General features: G+C 40.3%; 2 protein-coding genes across 2 annotated transcripts; both read right to left on the minus strand.

The window, feature by feature from the left end:
- Positions 1-603: 603 nt before the first annotated feature.
- Positions 604-3,320, minus strand: LOC124007048 (lipocalin-like). The gene is made up of 6 exons (XM_046317313.1): positions 3,135-3,320; positions 2,678-2,817; positions 2,435-2,514; positions 1,405-1,518; positions 1,146-1,247; positions 604-849 (listed from the first exon to the last, which is right to left on the minus strand). The coding sequence occupies exons 1-6, from the start codon at positions 3,228-3,230 to the stop codon at positions 830-832; spliced, it is 552 nt and encodes a 183-aa protein (XP_046173269.1). The 5' UTR covers positions 3,231-3,320; the 3' UTR covers positions 604-829.
- A 6,974-nt stretch (positions 3,321-10,294) lies between these two features.
- LOC124007049 (cystatin-B-like) lies at positions 10,295-12,346 on the minus strand. Its single transcript, XM_046317314.1, has 3 exons — positions 12,186-12,346; positions 11,309-11,410; positions 10,295-10,608 (listed from the first exon to the last, which is right to left on the minus strand). Exons 1-3 carry the CDS (start codon positions 12,249-12,251, stop codon positions 10,480-10,482), a joined length of 297 nt encoding a protein of 98 aa, XP_046173270.1. The 5' UTR covers positions 12,252-12,346; the 3' UTR covers positions 10,295-10,479.
- Between the last annotated feature and the right edge of the window lie 6,563 nt (positions 12,347-18,909).

The following is an 18,909-nucleotide window of genomic DNA, read 5'->3' on the forward strand; positions in this document are numbered from 1 at the left end:
TCCATGCAACTTATGTGACTTGTTAAGCACATTTTTACTCCTGAACTTATTTAGGCTTGCCATAACAAAGGGCTTGAATAATTATTGACTCAAGACATTTCTAAAAACATATTTCCACTTTGACATTATGGGGTATTGTGTGTAGGACAGTCAGTGTTGTAAAAATACTTATAATGTACCTTTTACTCCATACATTTTCCCAGACAGCCAAAAGTACTAGTAACATTTTGAATGCTTAGCAGGACAAGAAAATGGTCCAATTCACACACTTATCAAGAGAACATCCCAATTGCCTCTGATCTGTATGACAATTGGGTAACTTTATCCACCACAGGCCATTGACACAAAATCTCAATTGAATCCATTTTAAATTCAGGCTGTAACACAACACAATGTGGAAAGAGTAAACCGTTATGAATACTTCCTGAAGGCCCTGTGTGTAATTGTCAACTAATAACTGCAAGGAGTAGGATAACATTTTCTTTTACAGCTGGGTTTACAATAGGGCATACATGTGATCAGACTTCTAAAGCAGCTTATATTACTTAGGATCAGAGGTATTAAATACCGTCATATATAAGAGTAGGATGCCTGACAAACGGATAAAGCACCAGACAGTATTTTATTGGAACAAATCGGGGAAGTAGAAAACTAGGCTTCAGTGGGTAATGTAGCGTAGCTGCAGGTTAAGGCGGAACCAGGTGGGTCACTGCAGCTTAAGGTGGTTCTTGGTTGTCACAGTTGCCATGTGTCTGCCTACCCATCAAGTAGCAAAGCCATGCAGAAGGATCAAGGGAGGACGCTTTGGAAGTGATGAGCATCGATGAAATTACGCAGCGGGGCACTCATCTGTAGAAAGAGAGAAAGAAGGCCTGAGACATTCCACACTTCTATCCAGAAATATTGTTCAATTTGGGGCTCTATTCAACTGGTACCGCTGAAGCATTACAGATTGCAGGCTGGAAATGTTAAGGTAAATCTGATTGAGCAGAAATATGCAGCGGTTACATATGCACCATGAAATGCAGTCTCCGCTAACGCAGGAATGTTGACTTTACATTTCAACCACGCTGTAACGCTGAACTTCTGCAATATGGATTTAATAACACCCTTAAATACACGTCACAAACAGAAATGGGACTAACCGTTTTTGGGGAGGATAGCAATGTTCTCAGGCAGAATGCCAGTGTCCAGGGAGAACTGCTTAAACTTCTGCAGCAGGTCAGGGCTCAGGTCTGTCCCGCGGGCTGTAGACACCACACATGCAGAACATGGCAGACTAAATATACTATGAAGGATACAATACAATTTATAATGCAAGATTGCTAACAAATTATGGGGGAAAAATAGTGACAAAATGAGACTGAGTTATAGGAATTAACAGAGGAGTGGAAAAGAACTTACCATACAGTTTGTTGAGCACAGTTGAAACACCTCCCTTGGTCTTGATGGTGTGAATGAGGGCGTACTCATCATACTTAACATCAACGACACGCATGTCATTTTCATTATTCCAGCCTAAGGAGGGGTGAATAGACACACACATTTTTGTGTGTGTGTGTGGTGTGTGTGTGTGTATATATATATATATATATGAGCAGGGTTCCAGGCATAAGCAACATATATATATTTTTTAGGAATTCAGTCGGGTCTCAACAAACAGTTTATACATATACTAGATGACTGACAGGGGGCGATGTCTTGAAGCCACCGTGACTCCATCTTGGCACTCCCCCACCGTTGTAAAATATATTTTGGAAGCTATAGAAAGGCTTTTATAAAAGTCTACATTTGCTTTTGAAACACTTGTTCTATTACAGACACCTTAGTGCATACTTTTAAACTATATTGTGTGAGCTAAACATAAAAAATGAAACATTTGAAAAGATATAAAACAAGTTTATATAATATTTTATATAATACTTATAAAGTACTAATGTTACTGTCCCCACTACAACAACAAAAACACTTAAATACATGTAATGTTGTTACATTTATTCCTATGGAGGACTGCTTTTCTGAGGAGTGCCAATGTGGCCATCCAGTGGCTTCAAAGTCTCTCATTGCTTAATACATAGCATCAGCAATCCAGGGTTTACATATATCATTGGTAAGAATAGTAGAATACACCAGGTGCAATTTGGTTTTGCATCATCAGTTGGGGAGCCCCCATCGAGTTTGTTAGTCATTCTCACTCAGACCATATTAATGTGGCATAAGTCATAACAAAGTTAGTTATAAAACTGCACAGTTTCACTTTGCCCCATGGCAAAATGTGTAGAATTGCAGGGAATGTTTCTCTACACTGTCTAGAGGGGGCAACTAAAATGTTTTTCTGCGAGGTGTGGGCCCTGTAACCAAATCTCGCTTAGGGCCCACAAAAGGTTATAACCGGCCCTGTGTGTGTGTGTATGTGTGTAGGTTATAGACTTACGCTGGCTCTTGAAGATGAATTTCCCAGGAAGGTTTGTCTTCTCAGCCAGGTGGTTCATTCTCCAGCAGGAGCCATCAGTGCTACAGAGACAATACAGTTCATTCGGGTTCAGCAGAAAGTCTCACTCACTCACTCACACTCACTCACTCACTCACTCACTCACTCACTCACTCACTCACTCACTCACTCACTCACTCACTCACTCACTCACTCACTCACTCACTCACTCACTCACTCACTCACTTCAGGCTAGCATATGCCATGTCCAGGTCTCCTTCAACAGTTGGTGTCAGCATGGCGGTGCCCATCTTCATGCCGGCCCTGTGGCTGACAAACCACTGGGCATTAGTAGCAAATCCAATCAGGTACCACTTTCCTGCAACCTGAAAAAAACCCAGCCCTGATTAGATTACAACACCTTCTCATTCCTGTTTGTGGGGTCACAGAATTTTCCGATCATAAATCTGTGAGAGCTAATACTGGAATATCCCTGAATCATTTATAAATGAAATTCTCAATCTGAAAATGTGTCGCTAGAATTCCCACATTTCTCTTAATCATTTCCATTTGTATCACAGTTTCTTTTTTCTTTCCTTTTTTTCAGTACATTTTTTCTCTATAATAATCTCTAGTTTGGTCCTCATCATTTGATTTTCAATATATCCCTGATTTGATAATCCCTCTCTTCATTCTCTCTTACCCCCTGTAGATTGAAGTCTCCTTGGGGAAGAACCTCAGCGGTGACAACCAAGGAGCAGAGCAGTGCTCCTAGCGCTCTCAGCAGCATGGTCGCCATGACTACAGCTGAGCAGGGTCAGTATCAAGAATTGTAAAGTAAGTGGTTGTACGAGGAAGAGGACAGAACAGGAGATCTGTTTTTCTTCGCTGCCTCTCACTCCTATATATACTGTAGAGCATGCGCTTACATAACCCCCCTCCCCTCCCTCTTCCCATACATAACCTGCTACCTGTCACCATCTCTATACCACACCCCCTAGACACACACACACACACACACACACACACACACACACACACACACACACACACACACACACACACACACACACACACACACACACACACACACACACACACACACACACACACACACACACACACACACACACACACACACACACACACTACCAACGGGTGGAGATGGGGCTTGTGGAGGGTGTGGCCGGGACCTCCCAGTCACTCCTCCCTCTATAGAACCCTGGAGGTGGGATGGGTTCAAACAGGAGCAGCGTCCCCCCCCCCCATCCCCCACAAAGACAGTGATGAACAATGAAGTGTCTGCCTCTCCAGTGCTTTCTGTGGGCAGGAAACAGATAATCAAAACTAACTGTCAGCACTTTGGATGGTAAACAGAGCTCCCCCTAACACACAAGCCCTGAATCTCTTTGTGTGTGTGTGTGTGTGTGTGTGTGTGTGTGTGTGTGTGTGTGTGTGTGTGTGTGTGTGTGTGTGTGTGTGTGTGTGTGTGTGTGTGTGTGTGTGTGTGTGTGTGTGTGTGTGTGTGTGTGTGCGCGAGCGTGTTTGTGGTTTAATATTAAATCTTAACTATCAGTGTAAAACCTTGCTGGAAGAGGTAGAGCAAGCCTTCATGTAATCTCAGTTTGATTCATCTCAGGTCAACATTTTTAAATGTATAGTCCCCTCAAAACACAACCTAATATGATTCTCCACTTATCTTTTTAGGGGATCTATCCCTTTAAATCGGATACTGCTTCAGGCAAGCCATTCTTATAAAAGTTCTAAAACACGAGATGAGGTAAGAAACTATTTTCCAGTGGTAAATGTTTCACTCTTTTGACTGTTGGACTTAAGGTTTAAGGTAAGGCGATAGACATACTGGGATGGAACTCCTGAAACAGGTGTGGGCAAGTCTAAAAGACACAGACACACCTGCAACCCACATACCTTGCCAGTTGAAACAGTGGTCTGGAAACCATGAATCAGTCCAATATTGAGAAATCAAATCAAGAAATGTTCTCAGTATCTAATGACAATATTTGTGTGCTTAATTCAAGGGTGCAAATAAAATCAAACCACTTGATTGAGTGGACAAAATAGTTTACTGGAACATTCTCTTATTAACAAAAAATGTCATTGTAAATGTAAATGTTAAGTTTGACCTAAGGTTGCCACTTATGTATGGCTTGTAGTCTACTGACTGAACCTGCACATTTGGGTATTACTATGTTGTTCTAGATGAACTAGTATGTACTATGAGCAAGAAAATGGACAGTCATCAATTGTATTGAATCCCTGTAAGATAGTGTGCCACTATGTTCATACTGACAGATGGCAGACTCAGTTTGTGGTTTGACTGCAGAAGCTTCAAAATGTTACTGCAAGTCTTTTCACTCCAACTTTGCACGGTACCATATTCCATGAGGAAGAGGACCTCTGCTGTCTTTTCACCCCAACTTTGCACGGTAGCATATTCCATGAGGAAGAGGACCTCTGCTGTCCATCTACAGTATTGACATGGTGTTCTTCAAGTTGAGGACAGAGGAGAGTACAAGTCTTTGAATCATTAGATGATATAAAGCAGAACATCTCTTACAGGGGTATTCAACTCTAACCCTACGAGGTTCGGATCCTGGTGGTTCTTCTGTTCTGCTTGATAATTAAATAAAATATGCGTATTAATACACGTGTACATGTGTGAAATAGGACAAACATAAGCACTGACCTAATTATATATATTTTTAATAAAATCCCTGATAAATAGCTGACTGTAGGGATAAAGGACAGGAGGAAACCAAATGAGGGAAACTAATTAGACAACAGTTCACTAAAACATTCACAGTATGTGTATGTTGTCTTCATTAGGTTTCTCTCAATTTTACTATACTCACCTGTCTTACAGACACCCTTAACAATAACTTTTTCTAAATTGTAAGGTCAGAAATTATTGTTTTAATCACTGATGAATGCCAGACAGGCAGACAGAAAAACAGACAGAAAGGACAGAGAAAAATGTGGATATGAAACGTAACAGTTTTAACATCAAGGCTCTCAATTCTTAATAAAGTTTTAATCACCACACAGTGTCACATGCAAGGAATCACCCAGAAAACACAGTGGTGGTGTGGGGGAGAGAAAGAGAGGAAGAGTACACAGGCAAACAAGTCAAGTTATAACGTATGACTCCCCCAGGGCTTCTTGAATCTTCTTCACTCCTCTGCGTAATGACATCCTCTTTTTCTTGGTTTTGCGTTTCTTTGAGTTTCTTCATATAAAAAATATATAAAACAAGGAAGTCCGTGAGTCACTCAAGGTTGTTTCTGTAGCCTATCCTGTAACACTTATCATAATCACATGATTATGTCCTGAGTGTCACGCTGCATACTATGTTATGTCATACTCGCCAGCTTCAGAAAGCAAGGCAACGCCACCACGAGCATCATGGTCAGCATTGACCTTATTCAAGGGTGCATGCTTTTTCCCTTCCTGTACTCCCTGTTCACCAACGACTGCCTGGCCAAACACGACTCCAACACTATCATTAAAAAAGTTTGCTGACGACACAACGGTGGTAGGCCTGATCACCGACAACCACGAGTCAGGCTATAGGGAGGAGGTCAGAGACCTGGCAGGGTGGTGCCAGTATAACAACATCTCCCTCAATGTGAGCAAGACAAAGGAGCTGATCGTGGACTACAGTAAAAGGAGGGCCAAACACGCCCCCATTCACATTGACAGGCTGTAGTGGAGCAGGTTGAGAGCTTCAAGTTCTTTGGTGGCCCATCATCAACAAACTATCATGGTCCAAACACACCAAGACAGTCGTGAAGAGGGCACGACAACACCTATTCCCCCCACAGGAGACTGAAAAGATTTGGCATGGGCCCCTAGATCTTCAAAAAGTCTAGGTCCAAAAGGCTCCTTAACAGCTTCTACCCTGAAGCCATAAGGCTGCTGAACAATTGGCTACCTGGACTGCTGCTACTCGCTACTGCTGCTACTCGCTGTTTATTATCTATGCATAGTCGCTTTTGTCTCGAAGCCACACTTTACCCCTACCGACATGTTCCGTACCAGCCAAAAGTTTGGACAATCCTACTCATTCAAGGGTTTTTATATATTTGGACCATTTTCTACATTGTAGAATAATAGTGAAAACGTCAAAACTATTAAATAACACATATGTAACCAAGAAAGTGTTAAATCAAAATGTATTTAAATTTTAGATTCTTCAAAGTAGCCACCCTTTGCCTAAGGCCAGCTTTATAAACTCTTGGCATTCTCTCAACCTGCTTCAACTGGAATGCTTTTTCAATAGTCTTGCAGGAGTTATGCTGAGCACTTGTTGGCTGCTTTTCCTTCACTTAAGCGCAAACCAGATGGGATGGCGTATCGTTGCAGAATGCTGTGATAGCCATGCTGGTTAAGTGTGCCTTGAATTCTAAATAAATCACTGACAGCGTCACCAGCAAAGCACTCTCACATCTCCTCTTCCATGCTTCACAGTGGGAACCACAAATGGGGAGATCATCCGCTCAACAGCGTCGCACAAAGACACAGCGGTTGGAACCAAAAATCTCCAATTTGGACTCATCAGACCAAAGGACAGGTTTCCACTGGTCTAATGTCCATTACTCGTGTTTCTTGGCCAAAGCAATTATCTTCTTCTTATTGGTGTCATTTAGTAGTGTATTGTCTTTGCAGAAATTTGACAATGAAGGCCTGATTCAGTCTCCTCTGAACAGTTGATGCTGAGATGAGTCTGTTATTTGAACTGTATGGAGCATTTAGTTGGGCTGCAATTTCTGAGGTTGGTAACTCTAATGTGGTGGTTCTCATGAGAGTCAGTTTAATCATAGCGCTTGATGGTTTTTGCCACTGCACTTTTTCCGTATTGACTGACCATGTCTTAAAGTAATGGACTGTTGTTTCTCTTTGCTTATTTGAGCTGTTACTGCCATAATATGGACTCGGTCTTTTACCAAATAGGACTATATTCTGTATACCACCCCTACCTTGTCACAACACTACTGATTGGCACAAACACATTAAAATGGAAAGGAATTCCACAAGTTAACTTAAGGCACACCTGTTAATTGAAATGCATTCCAGGTGACTACCTCATGAACCTGGTAGAGAATGCCAAGAGTGTGCAAAGCTGTCAAGGCAAACGGTGGCTACTTTGAAGAATCTAAAATATATTTTCTTTATCACATGATTCCATGTGTTATTTCATAGTTTTGATTTCATCACTATTATTCTAAAGAAAACCCCAGGAATGAGTAGGTGTGTCCAAACGTTTGACTGGTACTGTACATATTTTCTCAATTACCTCGACTAACCTGTACCCCCGCACAATGACTTGGTACCCCCTATACAGTTTATTTGAGAAGTACTCAGACCCTTTTACACACACACTTGTCTATAGGAAGGTCAGAAACTTTAGCAAATGTATTAAAATATGACAAGTATTCAGACCGTTTACTCAGTACTTTGTTGAAGTACCTTTGCAGTGATTACAGCCTTGAGTCTTCTTGGGTATGACGCTACAAAATTGGCACACCTGCATTTGGGTATTTTCTCCCATTCCTCTCTGCAGATCCTCTCAAGCTCTGTCAGGTTGGATGGGGAGTGTTGCTGCACAGCTATTTTCAGTTCTCTCCAGAGATGTTCGATTGGGTTCAAGTCCGGGCTTTGGCTGGGCCACTCAAGGACATTCAGAGAATTGTCCCCGAAGCCACTCCTGCATTGTCTTGGTTGTGTGCTTAGGGTTGTTGTCCTGTTGGAAGGCTATCCTTTGCCCCCAGTTTGAGGTCCTGAACACTCTGGAGCAGGTTTTCAGCAAGGATCTCTCTGTACTTTGCTCTGTTCATCTTTGCCTCGATCCTGACTACCAGTAGGCTCCCAGTCCCTGAAAAACATCCCCACCACCATGCTTCACCGTAGGAATGGTGCCAGGTTTCCACCAGACTTGACGCTTGGCATTCAGGTTTCATCAGACCAGATAATCTAGTTTCTCATGGTCCGAGAGTCCTTTTGGTGCCTTTTGGCAAACTCCAAGCGGGCTGTCATTTGCCTTTTATTGACGAGTGGCTTCTGTCTGGTACTCTACCATAAAGCCCTGATCGGTGGAGAGCTGCAGAGATAGTTGTCCTTCTGGAATGTTATCCCATCTCCCCCGATTGCTCAGTTTTGCCGGGCGGCCAGCTCTAGGAAGAGTTTTGGTGGTTCCAGACTTCCATTTAAGAATGATGGAGGCCACTGAGTTCTTGGAGCCTTTTAATGTTGCAGACAATCTTTTTCTTTAACCTTCCCCAGAGCTGTCTCGACACAATCCTGACGCAGAACTCTACGGCTCATTCCTTCGACCTCATGGCTTGGTTTTTGCTCTAACATATACTGTTAACTGAGGGACCTTATATAGACAGGTGTTTGCCTTTACAAATCATGTCCAATCAATTGCACAGGTGGACTCCAATCAAGTTGTAGAAACACCTCAAAGATGATCAATGGAAACAGGATGCACCTGAGCTCAATTTTGAGACTCAGAGCAAAGGGTCTGAATACTTATGTAAATAAAGCATTTATTTTAAAAAATGTTAATGTGTTTGCTTTGTCATTATGGGGTATTGAGTGTAGATTGTGGAGGAACTAAAAAAATAAAAATACATTTTGGAAATAACGTAACAATGTGGAAAATGGGGTCTGAATACTTTCCAAAGGCACTGTATATAGCCTTATGTCATGGAGTTAATTTTTGTAAAACTGCATTGTTGGTTAAGGGCTAGTTGTAGTCGGCGCATAGGACAAATACAATTTTATTTGATCATTCTAGTGGTGTTCACCTACTCTCTTAATCTGGTGGCTTATAGAATAGGATACTTAAATGTACAAACTTTAAGAACGCCTGCTCTTTCCATGACAGACTGACATAAGAAAGCTATAATCTCTTATTGATGTCACTTATCTCCACTTCAGTGTAGATGAAGGGGAGGAGACATGTTAAAGTGTATACGCCTGGAGACTTGGATTGTGTATGTGTGCCACTCAGAGGGTGAGTGGGCAAGAAAAAAATATTGAAGTGCCTTTTAACAGTGTATGGTAGCAGGTGCCAGCCAAGTGCAACAGTTTGTCTCAAGAACTGCAATGCAGCTGTTTTTCCACTTTGTCACCTGTGTATCAAGAATGGTCCACCACCCAAAGGACATTCAGCCAACTTAATTAAACTGTGAGTGTAATTGGAGTGGGGGTGGGATTTCTACTCATTATTTGGAAGGGGTGCCTAATGTTTTGTACACTGTATTCTTCCCATAAACCTCTACTTTTTATTCCCCTCAAACCTCCAAGGCAAAGGGATAACTAGCAGTTATCAGCTTTGTGTGCATGTGGAATTTAACAGGTAAAAGCTGCCATCAGCCAATCATGCTGTCATTACAAGTTGTGATCACCTCTAGAATGGTTGCAGTCCTCTTGAGTTTCATGCAGTGGACACCCAATTGTTTTCAGAAAAAAAAGAAAAACCGCAATTGATGCACCCTTTCCTGTTGCCAACATTTAATTTTGATGTCCAGAACCAAAAGTAATTATACATCTTTCTATCTTAAATTCAAAAAATAGATTTTCAACAGTATAGAGCTATAATCAGAGGCTTCTTTGCAGGAAGGAAAACTGCACGAGGGTGTCAAATCACTTCCTCCAGCTGTACCGATTTTAAGGAGACCTTTATTTGAAGTCCTCAATTCAAAGACTGCACTGGATTTAAACTTTTTTTTTCTAAATTAAAAACAAACCCAATTGAATCGCTCCTCCCCGAAATGTACCACGCAATCCCGAGAAACAGGTTAGTCACTACTAACCGCCACAGATTGACAAAAACAAGTCTTCTGTCAAATTTGTATTTATGTTCTAGCAAAAGCCATTTAGTCAAAGGTGTAGACAGCTTTTAGTACAAAAGACAGACATTTAACACCAGTAGTTTACAATACAGGTGACCATAATAAACAAGGGTACACATGATCCAGGCATGGATTAGAGGTGTGGCATCCCCTGCAGGGAGTTACAGGTAATCAGAAGAAACCAATGGGGTCATGTTGAGCTTTGGATGTCTGTACGCCATGAAGCTCCAGTTTCCCACCAGCATGGGGTAGAGTTCTATGGACCCGCAGGTGCACAAATTCATCTCCACCAACATGGACCTATGAGAAAAGGATGGAATAGGGGCCGGTGAGTGAAGAATAGGTGATGGGGAGACAGATCATTACTCAGAGTCCTGTTTGTTTAGAGTTCACATAGCTCTTCCAGTATGTACATGTTCACTCCACAGGAGACTGCCAAGGGGATGAAGGCTTATAATAATGCCTGGAATATGGTAAATGGAATGACTTCAACCACATGGAAACCATGTGTTAGATACCATTCCATCAATGCCATTTCAGCCATGACTATGAGCCTGTCCTCCCCAATTAAGGTGCCACCACCTTCCTCACTCCCTATAACCTTTTGATGCAGCCCAATGCTTTGAACCCCACACAGGGGTTGTGAGGATGTGGCAGGCTGTCACCGAGCTTGAAACCAAAATAAAGTATTTGTTGTATTGGAGACAGTGACATTGGTACTCTGAAAAAATGAAGGAATTTTAAAATACTTTCACGTTCAGTTCACTTAATATAATTTAAAAGTAGGCCTATGCATTAAAGGTGTCTAATATAGTCAAAAACAAATGTAGACATTAATCAATGCATTTATTTTATAGCTTTCTAAAAAAATACAATTATGTACTGTGGCTTCAAAACAATGTCAGCCATCTAGGGTTAATAAATATAATTTAGTGAAACTGGTGACTATTTTAGCATAACTGAAAGGCTAGAAATTATATTTATAAAATGTAACACTCACTTTAATGAAGAAGTTGGTCCCAGCCACAACTTGCGTTGCGAATGTTTTGGCAGCAAAGACGTCAAACTTCTTTGCAGCTTTCTCCTCTGCATATGGCTTCATCTAGAAACATTTAACAATACTCAGGCAATGACTCAGCTGTTCCCACAGCATCCCACATATCCTCCATATAGCCTACGCACATGCACACCTACAGTCCTATAGATTGAACGTTGACAATACACACTGTAGAGCTTATTATTCAATAAAAGGTTTAAGATCACACCATCAAGTCCGAGTCTCAACGCTGTTAGAAAGATGTTCAGAGGGACAGATGAGGAACGCGCAACTTCGTTCCTCTATCGAGGCGGAGGTGAGAATTAATAACTGGTCACGAGATTCTCGCAACAACGTTGAGTCACCATCAGCCGATACTAGTAATAATGACGATTCTGAAAAAACTTTCATGCATCCAAGTTTGTCCTGTACAACTGCGATCCTTCCGCAGAGTGCTGAAATTCATAATTTTTATAAATACTTTTCGAGAACCGACTTTTTCTTAATTTGCATTAATCAACTGGAGACGTAGCGGCCTTGATGTAGTAAACTACAACTGGGACTCTCGCGCCGAGTTGAGCAACACAAATCGGTGGTTGTTTTCGATAAATGTTCATTAAAAGTATGACTTTCAGCGCCCCGCTGAAGGACCGCAGTGGTGCAAGACAAACATAAGTACAGGTAAGTGTTTACACTCTTGTAAAAATATAAATCAACGAATGGGAACACAATGCTGTTAGCAAATCGCGCGACCAGCTTTCAATACTCAACTCTGCCTCGATAACGGAGTTGAGTGTTCCTCAGCTAGACTATGCAGGATAAATGAAGGAAATATGCTTACCTCATCGCAGATTTGCTGCACTTCGGGTGTGGCATCCTTCGCCTCGGCAGTACCGCCACACTTCATTACGATTAATTGCAGATGGAAAGTTACTTACGACTGAAATATTTCACACATGGATTTAAACTTCCTTATTTATATTGTCGCATCACATGACTCGAGTCATGTTTTCATGTTATTTTAGAAGGTACCATTATGTTTATGAAGTGGAAAAACAGCCGCTGTATCTTATAATGAAAAACATAGGGCACTTAAACCAAGCTTTAACATTTGTAGTTAATGCATGTTTAAATTCATATATTGTGTCATTTACGGTATATGTGACCAGAAAGGTGCTCTTTTAATCATGTATAAAAATTTGCTAAACCCCCTTCAACCTTAGAATAGTTTAGGCGGAGGTGCGGCTACATTAGTGGGCGGTTCAATCACGAGGCAAATTGCTGCGTCTCTTTTTTTTTCTTTTTAATTTTATTTAATTTTATTATTATTAGATATTTTTGTATTAACAACAAATCAATACATAAAGCACATGAGGGAACACAAGCATACATAGATTACAAACAATGGACAATCGAGCTAGGGGGTACAATATCACATTACAATTACACAAGGACCTTAAGGGACATGTATATACTTACAATTCTAACAACTTTTTTGTTAGTAGAGCATTTAACCGTCTTAAAATACAGTTCAATTTCTTTTTGTAGGGTACGAAAATGTGGTTTTCTGTTTGTAAATTTACATTTGTGTACATGAAATTTGGCCAAAATAATAATGAAATAAATTACATAAAAATGTTTCCGCTTATTTCTATTGTATGTAAAGAATCCAAACAGTACATCTCTCCACAATAGTGTAAAATCTTCATATATGTGTTCAATTATAAACCTACTGATGTCTTGCCACAGTTTTCTTACATTAATACAATGCCAAAAAAGATGCAGCACTGTTTCTGGGTGGTCATTACAAAAGGAGCAATTTGAGTTGATGTTTTCCTTTAAACGTCTTCATATAGTGGTTGGCAGGATAATATTTATGAATAATTTTAAAGGAAACTTCCTTAATTTTGTTAACAAGTAGGCATGTGTGTGGCAACATCCAAACTTTCCAGCAGATATTATCAATAAATCCATTCCAATAAGGCATGACATAAGGTATACAACACCCTGCTGAAACAAGGATCGTATCGCTCTGTTGTTGAATGGACCAAAAGACAAACAAATCTTTCCTACTGATGAGTCAACAGTGTCAATAGAAGGTAGGCTCTGAGGGTCAGGTCTTGACACGTTCCTGAATAACAGAGCAACACCTGAGGGAATGGCATTTAAAACAATTGCAAAATCTTTAGGTGTTACAGGGACCTTGTAAAGTGATAAGAATTCTTTATAACTGAGTAAAAGACCCTCTGCCTTTACCAGTTGGCTCACCAATAGGATATTATTTCGGAACCAATATTCTAAAAACAAAGACGTATTTTTATACAATATATCATGATTATTCCATATATAATATCTGTGTGGAGAAAATTTGTGTTTATAAATTAAGGACCATGACAAGAAAACCTGCCGATGAAAAGCAGAAAGTTTCACTGGAACTTTGTCAATATTATATGCAAAACAACAAGTTAAGGCCACCAAAAGTAGAGAAGACATGATGAGGAATAAAATTCCAGATAGAAGTGGGTCTTCTTAGGAATTGTTTTATCCAATTGATCTTAAAAGTATTATTTAAAGTAGTAAAGTCCAGAAAATTCAGTCCACCATTCTCACAAGTGTTCATTACAACAGTTTTCCTAATGTAATGGGTACGGTTTCTCCAAAGAAAGTTGAAAAGCATCTGGTCTATCTCCTTGCTTATTTTACTGTCAAGATATAAAGATAGAGCACCATATGTTAGTCTAGAGATACCTTCGGCCTTGGTTATTAGGACTCTATCTTTTAAAGATAAGTCCCTCTGTAGCCATTGATTTAGCTTCTTCTGGGTATTTTTAATAAGAGGCTTAAAATTTAGTAAGCCTCTAGACTTCTGATCCTTTGTAATGGTTATGCCTAAATATGTAAGTTCTTCTTTTACTGGAATACCATAATATGAAGGTGTCACACAATCTTTGACAGCTATGAGTTCACACGTATTAATGTTCAGATATAGACCAGACACTTTGGAAAAGGATTGTATCACATTGATCGATATGGGAATTTGGTTAGCGTCTTTCAGAAAAAGTGTATTATCATCAGCCAGTTGGCTTATAATAATTTCTTTACCAGCTATGGAAATACCTTGTACAGGACTATTATTTAAAGAATTTGCAAGAAGTTGGGTGATTAATAAAAACAGGTACAGAGAGATAGGACAACTCAAATCTAGGTGAGGTGCCATATTTCAATTTGATAGAGCTGTTACCATTTGCATAGAGAGTCTTAATAGCCTTACAGAAAAAATCCCCAAAGCCAAGTCTCTCAAGGGAGTGGAAGAGAAACTGATGCTCTACTGTGTCAAATGCTTTATAAAAATCTAAAAATAATATGAAGCTATCCTCAGTTATTAGGTCTGAGTAGTCAAGTATGTCTAATACTAGTCTGACATTGTTATAAATATGTCTGTTCCTCATGAAGCCAGACTGTGTTTCATCAATGATTGCATCCAGGACTTCTTTAATTATTTTTGCAAGTAGTAAGGCTAATATCGTAGTCATTATTAAGAAGACAAATTGGACGCCAGTTATCGATGAGCACTTATTTTTCATGCTTATAGTTAGGCATCAGTGTTATTAACCCCTGACTCATTGTAGGAGGGAGAACATTGTTTTTAATACTCTCTAAAAAGACCTCAAATAGGAAGGGAGCTACTTGTTCAGAAAATAATTTGAAAAATTCTGATGTAATTCCATCAACACCTGGTGATTTATTGTTCTTTAGATGTTTGATAGACTCTATAATCTTTTCAACTTTGATGGGTTCATCACACTGTTTAGATCCTATATCACTGATAGAGTGAACATTATTCAGTGAATTAAAAAACATATCTGTGGATTCCTGACAGTACGTAGAGCTATACCATTTTCTGTACAAATTGTTACAGTATTTAGCGATTAATTTTTGGTCATCTGTAATAACACCATCAATGTTTAACTTATGGATAGTGTTATTTTTAGAGTGAAATTTCTCAAGTCTAAAGAAATAGGATGAATTCTGTTCTCCCTCCTCAATCCATTTTTTCCTGGATCTAATAAAGGCTCCTTCTGCTTTTAATTTATAAATATTATCCAGTTTATTTTGTAACTCAATCAGTTCCATCTTCTCCTCGGCTGGGGACCTCTGAGAAAGGGAAGTTATCTTAATGATCATCTTTTCCTCCTCAGCTCTTCTGGTCTTAGCAAGATTACTGCCATATTTTCTAAGGTATTTGGACACCTCAAATTTAAAGAGCTCCCAGTTCTTGCAATAAGATTTTTCTTCACAAACCCTTTCCCAAAAGTGTGAAAGCAGATTTTTAACCTCAAATTTAACTATATCATTATTTAATAATGAGCTATTTAGCTTCCAGTAAGATGCTCTACCAAGGTTAGTATCATGGATAAATATTTTGAAATCAATGTAAATAGCCCTATGGTCTGTGAAGGGAGTAGTACAAATATTTGTAGTAATACACTCACTATCATGTGATGTACAACTGACTAGGTATCCCCCTTTTCCCTTCACGTGTCAAACTCTGGTGGCCGCGAAGGGTCAAATTTAATCAACAAGGCTGCATTTTCGGCATGTCAGAAATATTTATGAAGATAGTTTGCTAAAATATATATAAATGACATTGTTTTAATCATTGGCAAATTGGCTTAGTCTCGTAGTGAGGAGATAATAAAACGGAGCTAGATTCATAAACATATTTTGGGGAATTCTGAAATGTATTGCAATAAATGACCAAACTATAAAACTAGCCAGCCAGTTAACATTATAGCTAACTTTAGCTAGCTACCCGACAGGAGTGCTAGCTAGCTATGTTAGCTTACTAGGTACATTAATAGCTTTAGGTTGGTTGTTTTTAAGCTCAACTTCAAGATTTCCACCAAGGACTTTGCATCTCTGATCATCACTCTTCCTCGCTTGGGCAAGGGACATTTAAGACACACGATGTAAAACCTCATTCAAGGGCTGAGGGTTAAGAGCCGATGGCTGTCTACTTTGAGTTTGAAATGTAGCCAAGGTGTGGTGTGCTGTGGTCAATGTCTCCACCTAGTGTTGAAATACAGGAGTGAAACCAATAATGGAAAAAAATGGAAAACTGGATACACAACCACTACTACTGTATATAATAACCAGTTTATAATAGCAATAAGGCACCTCGGGGGTTTGTGGTATATGACCAATATACCACAGCTAAGGGCTGTAATCCAGGCACTCTGCGTTGCGTCGTGCATAAGAACAGCCCTTAGTGTTAGAGTGCGTCTTTCGAATCCGGTATGAGGAAGAATAAAAGTCAGAATCTGTCGTTATTATCTTTAATTAAATTCAAGCAATAAATGGTAAATGCAATTTTTGTATATACGGGCTCTCTGTCCCACCTCGCAGGGCAAACAGAGAAATGGCAGGATGTACGTAAACAGTTGTTCTTATACTGTGATAAACATAGTTCCAACCCATCTGTTGGCCTATCACAGTAGAGGCTGAGCGTGGTTTAGACTTTGCTCAGCCTATCGCAGGCGCTCAGACTAGTCCTAGCTTCTTGGCGCTTCTTGGAGTTTACCCTCTGTCGATGTATAGATTCTCACTGTTCTGGTATCACACCCTAGTTACTGCAACTACTCAGTTTCTGTTATCTGTTATTGTGTTATTCAGTATTTTCTAATTCAATCAAACCTTGTGATGAGCCTCCCCTCCCTGTACATGATTAACCACAACTTTGTAAGATACAGCAAGTCACACCATGTGCTCAATATTGTCACATACAAGGGAAAATCAACAAAGAAAAATAGAAATATGCTTTTGTCTCCCCCTTTTGACACCCACAAGGGTGTCACTTATCAAAAATAGGATAAAACTTTATTGTTTATTGACATGTTAGATATAGGATAAAACTTTGGTCATGGAAAACAGGGTAAAGCAAAGCCAAGCATTATTATAAACCGTCTGGTCCTCTCAGCTACTCCTATCCTGTACCAGGTGGGCTCCATGCCACCTAGGGACTCCAAACCTTCACAACAGGGAGAACAGGGAGAACAAACATACTGGAAAGAAAACTTATCATAAAACAAAAATGTAAAAGAAGGAACTGTGGTGGTATAATATTGATTCTACTACCTCACCCACAGTAAACCATGGGTCATCTTCAGTCAGTCCCATCCTCCCCTGAAAGCTTGATTCAGTATCAGCATCTCCAACTGGAGCATCAAGCAAAGGCATCATGCCTGAAGCCTTCACCACATCTGTAACAGACTTCTTAAAACATGGTATGATGCAAGCAGCACAATACATCAATAATAAAAATACAAGAATTAGGGTCAGAAATCCAGTAACCATCAGGGATGCATACTCACCAAGCCACACCCCCATCCAAGACATCCAGCCAGACTCCTCCACCCCAGCCACGCCCTTCATTTCCGCCGCAAGCTCGTCCAACCCAACCAATGCTTTTGATATACTCCCATCAGGACTGGTATTATTAGGTATAAATGTACAACATTGTTCACCAAACATTTTGCAAACCCCTCCCTGACTGGCCAGGATCATATCTAAAGTCAATCTATTCTCCCTGGCGGTCCGGGTAGTAGCCTCCAATTGCTCGGCCATACCAGTGAGAGCTGTGTGGGTGTAATTAACGAATCTCTGTTGATTATAGTAGATATAATTAATCCAAGAAGTCTGTTTAGCATCTATAATAGCAGGCCCAAGAATTGGTAGTAGATGCCATAAACCATCATTCCTGTTTAGGTTCTGGAATTCCTAAGGAACACCTACTGGCACACCTAGTAGGTTGAAATGTATATTATCTGTTTCCTCAGACCAAGGTGTATCACGCTTATATCTGGAGTACGGATGAACATCATTAGGTGTTTTTCTAGTAGATCCCAGGAGCTGATTAGCTGTAACTTCAATAATGGTTAGTGGTATTATCAGACTGGCTAAAGCACACGTACCCTGCCAGTTACCTCTAAGGACAGGTGTTAAATGCCTGTTTGGGCCACACATCCACCATACATCAGCAACACCCTTAGTTTGATTCAAGCTTTTCACTGGCCGGGTGGCATTACTACAATCTGCTGCAGGCAACCGTCCATAGTCAAAACCCCTACCTGTACCAGTGATGCAACTGTAGTTACCTCCGTACGCTTTAACATCCCATGGAGCCTTTTGAGGAAGGACTTCCGGGAACACTAGAGATAAAGTTTTACAAAGGGTGGAGTTGGGTTTAACATGGTAAAAACTTTCCAGTACAAACCTCCATCCTTCCTTTGTAATGTCTTGGCAGTATATCGCATGTATGCCAACCACATTTTCCCTACCGTCATATCCAATTTCAGTACCCAATTGGTCGCTATCTGTGATATCCTTAACATGAATTACCTGGATAGGATATGGTAGCTTAGTTGGCGGAGGCAGGGTTGGGCCTGGAGTGGTGGAGGAGTGTTTCTGGGTCTGGCTCTGGTTCGTCTGGGACCGCTGTGGCTCAGGCAGCACCTTTACAGAGAACACACCCATCGTGTCAGCCCCATCCCTTTCCAGACCGAGGG

Source organism: Oncorhynchus gorbuscha, linkage group LG20, assembly GCF_021184085.1.
Source record: "Oncorhynchus gorbuscha isolate QuinsamMale2020 ecotype Even-year linkage group LG20, OgorEven_v1.0, whole genome shotgun sequence".
NCBI classification, from domain to species: domain Eukaryota; kingdom Metazoa; phylum Chordata; class Actinopteri; order Salmoniformes; family Salmonidae; genus Oncorhynchus; species Oncorhynchus gorbuscha.